This window comes from Antrostomus carolinensis, unplaced genomic scaffold, assembly GCF_000700745.2.
Source record: "Antrostomus carolinensis isolate BGI_N321 unplaced genomic scaffold, ASM70074v2 scaffold14616, whole genome shotgun sequence".
In the NCBI taxonomy this organism is placed as follows: Eukaryota; Metazoa; Chordata; class Aves; order Caprimulgiformes; family Caprimulgidae; genus Antrostomus; species Antrostomus carolinensis.
In genome coordinates, this window is record NW_010319882.1 from 39,312 (window position 1) to 46,636 (window position 7,325).

Here is a 7,325-nt window from a genome sequence, read left to right on the forward strand (position 1 = left end):
TGTTTGTGTGCCTTTATCAGCAGCCCAAGATTTTAATTCCATTTCTGTCACTGATGGCAAGACTGGGGTTCCCCCCCCCCCCCCCCCCCCCGCAATGAATTTCCTATGAAATCTTCCCTTTCAGATTTATTTGCTCAGTATGGCATTTGGTCAGCTAAACTCACAGTCTCCTCCTTCCTGGTCTCCATGTCAGAGTACTCATTCTTAGGGAAAATAGCCCAGAATAGTTTTTCCTCATGTTACTGCTGAAAGTCAGGCACCTGGCTGTAAGGAGCTTAAATTTCAGAGGTGGCATGTTCTAGCAAATCTCTCTGGATTTAATAGCAGCTAGAGGTCCTCCAGCACTCCCTGAGAACTGAGGCATTTACTTAGGTGCCTGAATACAGATTGAGAACCTTGGTTTTAGGCACATAAACATCTTGGCCTAAACCCTTCCTCAGGTGCTAGAGACTGGGCTGTCATCTTGGTCGGACCAAGGCAGAGACCTTCACTGGAGGTTGGAACTGGCCCACCAGAGCCCCCCGCATTCCTCCCTTTGTTAGAAAACTCAGGTTTTAAAGGCACAAATTGCCTCCAAACAAAGCAAATGCACTTTGATGAACAATACTAGTATATTTTGAACGAGGTGATCTCCTTGGTAAAGAAGTACTTACTTAAACTAAATCTTATGAAGATATCTGCACATGAGCAGAAAATTTCTCTCTTGCAGCTTGTGCCTGATAGAAACCTGTTTTTAAGGGATCTTTTCAGAAAACATCATACTGGACTTACAAACACAGTAACCAGATTTTTACTAGTTCCTTTGAACAAAACTATTTTTTTTTCCCTTCCTAGCTGCAGAAGACAGAATAGTTCTGAATTAACTCATTACCAAACTGGGAACAAAAGTGTGTCTGTAGCTTACTTAGGTTTATGCTAGCATCTCAACAGATGCCCATACTGAGGAAGAAATAGGAAGATAATGGTTGTGGAGAAAGCCAATAGGGAATGATTTGTTTCTGATGATAAAAGAACAAATGAAATTAAGTGAGATCATCAAATAGCAGCTTTGAAATGAAACATATTCATCAGTTTTGAGTGTGTTAGTGTTGAGGAGTCTAACCTAAAATACAGGGACCCACAAGCATGTGCCTAATTTCAGGTGTGGGAGTGCTTTCTACCGAAGTGAATGATACTATCAGGCAGATAGATGCAGAAACAAGGCCTAGGGTTTGAATTTCAGATCTGCTGTGCATCCAAGTGAAGTCATAGGAAAAATGAGGATGCTCAAAATTTTGCCCAAGATCACACTGAGATGAGAGAGCAAAAACCAGCTTTTGATCTGCTTTTTTTTTCTCTACTCAGTTTTCTGTATTACTGTCAATATCAGGAACTGTTGAAGGAAGCTTTGTTAGCCACATTTTGGATTTATCTTCTTTTTTGTTTTTGTAGGTATTTTCTTATCAGCTCACCCATATCCTGGAGGACAGAGTCAAGAACAAGTAATGTAAGAAGATTAATTTGTCTGATGCCTGAATTGTTTAGCTTCAAAAGGAGGAAACCAGCTTCTTGGAAACCATAACACAGCCTAAATTACTGAATATCTTTCTCTAAATGATGAAACTGCTCTCTTCCTTGTCTCATTCCCTCTATGCATGAATAGCATCCTGCTTGCTGTCAGAGCTGCTGATTCCTGTTAGAGTTGCTTGGCTGGATCCTATATAGATACAGTTACAGCATCACACACTTTTGTGTTTTGGCACAATAATAATAATTAGATAACTTTCCCTTTGACCTTTCCAACCGATGCTGTGGTGCAGTATTACGACTCAGTGCTGTGAGTCCTTTTTGCTAGGTGTAATTAACATCAGCAAAAGATGCTGGTGCAGAATCAAGGCCTGAGCTCTGCACAGCGCCTCTGTAATGAGGGGAATCTGCCACTTTGACACACCATATCCATCTTCTTCACTCTCTTCCCCAGGCTCAACAGCTTACTCGACATCATAGTTTCAATGTCTGTTTTGGTTGGCTACTCCATCACAACAGCAAGCTTTGTGCTCTACGTGGTAAAAGAACATCAAACCAAAGCCAAACAACTGCAGCATATTTCAGGCATTGGGATGACAAGCTATTGGGTGACTAACTTCGTTTATGATCTGGTAAATAATTCACATTCTTAAAAGCACCAAGAGTAGCATTACACAGCGGGGTGGGGGGGGAAGGTTCTTTATTTAAAGTTGGTTGCCTAGACTTCTTAATATTATTACTACCAAGAGTGTTATGCAGTAATTGTTCTCCAAGGCACTGAAGACTATTAAACGTGAACTGCAACACTGGATTTTGCTAAGCGAAGGCATTCCTTCTCTCTCGAGTGTATGCAAAACACCAGCACATTTACATGAGAGCAATGCACAACAGGCCAGAGCTTTATTTCAGTTTTAACATGCAAGCAGCAAGCTGCTTTTCTGCTAGCTTGCAGGGCTAGACAAGTTGTCATGCAGGCTTTACGCATTTGGGGTAAGGCTTTTGGGCTTGAGGCTACAGCCGTTTTGAAAACCCTGGGAATACAGAGAGGGACATTAGCCGACATCTCACAGCTGACACTCCCCTGCTGGACAAAAATCCATTGCTGAGCTGAATGCTCTCTTTAAGATTATATGTTGTAAAGGTTTTTAAGCCAAGGAAAGCTACTAATGTAGCTATATGCCTTTCAGGACCTGCGCAAGTTCCTCTCTACAGAGCTGCACTGCACTGTATAGATTTACCATCTGGTTCCTATAGGTAGTTGAGCTCCCCAGCACTGTGCTGCATTACCTGGCGTGGGCATGCCCTGGTTCTCCCTGAAGAGTTAAGTTTCCTCATGGTAAAGAGGGTTAATAGCACTGCTGGAAAGCATCACTGGGCTAAGAGGATAAATATGCACACGAAAGTGCTTTGTGTCTTATGAGTTACCTTCAGTGCACAATGTCAAAGCCTCAGGTAGTTGGAGATCTGCAAGTGCAGACTATCTCTGCTCATGAGCTTTGGCATTGACAGCTATGCTGTAGTGGTAATCAGCTCTATCTGACAAATTTCTATTGAGGCAGTTTTGCTAGTGCCTAAAATCCCAATGATATCATCCTGAAAGTAGGAAGTCTTCAAGGGCATTTGGGTGGCCAGCCCCTCTTTAATGCAGCGAGGGCCAAGGGCTGAAATCCCTTGGGGAACATCAGCCTCGACTCTTTCTGCAGAGCACAACCTAAGCTTCCAGGTGTTCTGGTAACACCAGTGCACACTAACAAAGCAGTCCTCACAATACTTTGCTCACCACTAAATACCCTGTTTATAGGGACTAGTGATCAGGCAACAGCACAAGTATCTCCTGCCTTGCATGAGGGGCTTGGAAGGGGTCTGAAGGCAGCGTGGCTGCAGTCTGGCTTGGCAGAGCAGCCCCGAGTCGCAGTGCAGGGGTGAGGATGGGGCAGGTCTGTGTCTGCTTCTCTGATCCAGGCCCTTGCTTCAGCACTGCATATTTGTAAATCAGCCTGTGGAAAAATCCCCAGAGCCCTTGCCACAATCAGTATTCAGCGGGCTGAAACTAATCCAGCGCTCTCAGCAACTTGATATTTCTCAGTGAATCCCTGCTAGTAAATTCTGTTAAATCCCAAAGCTGGGGAGGAGAGGAACCTCTCGAGGCAGACGTTTGGTAGGTCCCTGGCTTGACTCAACATTATAAAGACTAGATTTACAGGGCACAATGAAGTGGTCTGACTGCAAGGCTAACAGAAGACCCAAAGGGGTATTTTTCATTCACAACCTTTTTTTAAGGCACTTTCTGCCCACAGTCCTGAATGCTGAGGCTTAACCTATTCAAAGTGGTTTTGTGGGAATTCATTTGCAAGACTCCCGAAAGTCTCGGGAGGACTGAGACCCCTCCTGTATTTAGTTTCCCTTAAAAAACTCAAGCTGCACTTGTGGGACCAGATTCAGACCTGGCGTTGTTGCTTCTGCATGGTTCTAGAAAAATGTTTAAGAATTATCATCCTAATAACATCTTTTTAATATCATTTTGCAGGTACTTTTTATGGTCCCTGTTGGACTCTCAATAGGAGTTATTTCATCCTTCCAAATACCAGCTTTCTGCAATAGCAATAACTTACTGGCAGTATTTCTTCTGCTGTTACTGTTTGGGTAAGTGTGGAGCTTAGTTATTTAAATATCATTGCAGAGAGTGAGGAACTGGATATTGCAGGCTGCTGCAATTTGGGATCCCAGGGAGGAATACGTGGGCTTTTTTCTTCAACGTTCACTTTACAAATGGTGACTAGTTGCACCTTCCGGGAGCAGTGAGCTAAACTACTGTTGTCATGCCTGCTTTATTCGAAGCAAACTCTATATGAGGGTATGAAATATTCAAGGTCACAGTGACAGCCCAAGCTGTAAGCATATGCTTACTGAACTATTGCAAAGTTCAAGAGAGAGAAGCATTTCAAAATCAGAGAAGGGGAAAAAAAAACAGTAGCACAATTCAGGAAAACTTAACAAAACTGTTTCTACAGCTTTGAATCCTCCAGTCTCTGCTGTCAGTCAGGGCTCCACATTCAAAGGATGTATCATAAACTTTTTCTCCAAATTCTAACAGATACAAAGCCTTTTTTCTTTCTTTAAGCTCCTGTAATATGGAAATTACTCACATGCCAAAACAGAACTGTTATGTTGTCTGAGATCTTTAGTTGTTTGTTTTCAGTCGCTCTTTGAGTTTCTGTAATACCCTCTGCACTGTTGGCAATTTTCTAGATATGCAACGTTTTCATGGATGTACCTGCTGGCTGGGGTTTTCAAAGAAACAGGAATGGCCTTCATCGTTTATGTCTGTGTCAACTTGTTCTTTGGCATCAACACCATCATTACTCACTCGGTGGTATTTCTACTCTCGCAGGAAAAGGCCACGGATCAGGTAGGAATCCTACTAATGCTAAACCCTTGGTGAAACAACTGGAGGCTTCTTGTTGAGTTTGGTGGGTTTGATCAGCTGCCTGGTTTGAAGATATTTGAGGTAGAACATGTAGAGGACACTAGGCGCAGGACTTAATGGGATCCCCTATAGACAGAGATCAAATACAAATCTCGCTTGATTGTAAATCTGCATCCCCAGAAAAGAAGGAAAATATGGTGACAGAGGGGGAAATACAAAAAGAGAGGTGGAAAACTGCCTGTGCAGAGAAGGGCAGGAAGTTGGTGTAGATGTTTGTTGGGACTTTCAACCATTGCTAAGTTCTTGCAGCATGAACTGTGGAGAGTGACAAGAAGATGTCAGTGCCCTGAGTCTGACGTGCTGCGTTAAGCCCAGCACCAGCTGTCTGTCATCTAGATCTGTAATGCAATCATCTTCTCCCTGCAAGGCTGAAAAATGACTTGGAGACAGTGACGATGCCCTGAAGTAAAGCCTGCTCTTAAACTGAGATATCCCTGGGAATCACTGGGATAAAATGTACACCTTACATTTAGCTTCCTTTCTTTTTTTTTTTTTTTTTTTTTATAAAGGGCAATTGCTTTGTAAAACAATAGCTGGGTTGGATTTTTCTCTCTAGCTAGGCAGTGCTTGTTTAGCAACCCCCTGGATTTTAGGGATGTGCAATTACAATCATCTTCTATCCCTCTGTGCCCCAGTGGCAGGGAGTCAGCCTCTTTCCATGCTAATTTACTGCCTCTCTGCTTTGCTGTTTGCTCTGATCCTTTCTTCTGCTAGAATTGTACCAAATCTCTACATTCATAAGTGTGAGACTGCCCTTCTATGTTTATTAAAGCCAAATCTCATGTTTTATGGAGGAAAACAGATAGGGTGGTGCTTGAGAGGAGCAGGATTGGGGAGTGGGCTGCACCCTGCAGCAAGCTGGAGCAGCAGCTCATTTGGGAGGTAGTTGTGCAGTAGTTTTGGGAGGCACAGTGCAGCTCGGCGGCAGGATTCAGCTCTGACTCATGGGTGGGTTTTGGGCTGCTGCATGCACAGAGTGAGGCGGCTGGAGCAGCGACGAGGGACTGCACTGGGAACTGGCTGCTGTTTACTATGGGTGATCACAACCTCAGAGCTGCCTGTTGACTTTTCTGACCTTGTGCCTGTGAAATGAGCTGTCTCCAGAGTCCTTTGCTCTCAATTTATCTCTGCTCTGAGACACAAGCAAATCCCAATGTAATTGTTACACTTCAGTCCCACAGTAAAACCTATGAATTTATTCCATGAATAAAAACAGTGACTGACTGTGCTGCTTTTTGTTTTTGGTTTTTTTCAGGGCTTGCATGATCTTGCTGAAAACTTAAGGCATGCATTCCTTCTCTTCCCACAATTTTGCTTTGGCTATGGCTTGATTGAACTGTCACAGGATCAGGCACTGCTGGGCTTCTTAAAAGCCTATGGAGTGGACTACCCTGCCAAAACCTTTGAGCTGGACAAGACCACATCCAAGCTGTTTGCCATGTTTATCCAAGGCACCGTGTTTTTTGCCATTCGTCTTATAGTTCACGACAGGATGATTCAGAGAGCCTGGAACAACATACTGGAGTAAGTAACATCTGGAGCCTCACAATGAAAACAGACCAAGCCAGCCCTCAGTGGTTTAATGCTGGGCTCTCACACAATCATTGTCAATTATGAAGCCCATAAATTTCCAAGACACTTTGCAAACATGGAGTAAGTTTTTTCTGGCAGCAGTCCCAGTTCCTACCAGTAATTAGAGTATTAACTAATAGAGGTGTAGGTTACCAGAGTCCCTTGGTAGTCGTTGCTAGCTGAGTCTGTGGCCCTTGTTTCCGCGCTCTGGGTTTGGTAGGCTGATGTTCAGCTGGTTGGTAAGAGGAGTCAGTCCCTTGACAGCCTCCTCTGTTTGAATCTCCTCATCTCCTCTGGCTTGGGTGCACACAGAGAGGGGAGAGAACAGTCCTATCACCTGCATTACGAGTGTGTTTACACGGCAGCTCAGAATATTTGCTGAAAAAGCGAAAAAAATTAGGCAGAAAGAGAGCATTGGGTTTTCTAATTCCCTAAATGGTACAAATATCAGGAGAGAATAGAAACTGTCTGTATGTGAAGGCTCCTTAGTACCCCAAGCACACAGGCCCACTGCTGCCCGCTTGCCAGAGGGTACAAGGTTCCCTCTCTACCCTCCCTGTAGGTTCCTGTTTGACAGAGTGCACGGCAAAGCATCGCTTCTGCCACCTGCAGCCGAAGAGGATGAGGATGTTCAGGCAGAGAGGAACCGGGTGGAGTCTGGCAAAGCTGACTTCGATGTGGTGCAGCTCCAGAATCTCACAAAGATCTACCACCTTCCTCATAAACGTATCGTGGCTGTGAAAAACATCAGCCTTGGGAT

At 44.0% G+C, this 7,325-nt stretch overlaps 1 protein-coding gene across 1 annotated transcript in view; it reads left to right on the top strand.

The window, feature by feature from the left end:
• Positions 1 to 7,325, top strand: part of ABCA12 (ATP binding cassette subfamily A member 12) — a gene marked incomplete at its 5' end in the record, with an annotated part of 54,247 nt that overhangs the window by 39,307 nt on the left and 7,615 nt on the right. The window contains 6 exons of the mRNA XM_010169425.1: positions 1,432 to 1,486; positions 1,961 to 2,138; positions 4,034 to 4,149; positions 4,756 to 4,915; positions 6,249 to 6,517; positions 7,128 to 7,324. Of these exons, the coding sequence (XP_010167727.1) occupies positions 1,432 to 1,486; positions 1,961 to 2,138; positions 4,034 to 4,149; positions 4,756 to 4,915; positions 6,249 to 6,517; positions 7,128 to 7,324 (975 nt within the window). The remainder of the gene's footprint in view (positions 1 to 1,431; positions 1,487 to 1,960; positions 2,139 to 4,033; positions 4,150 to 4,755; positions 4,916 to 6,248; positions 6,518 to 7,127; position 7,325) is intronic.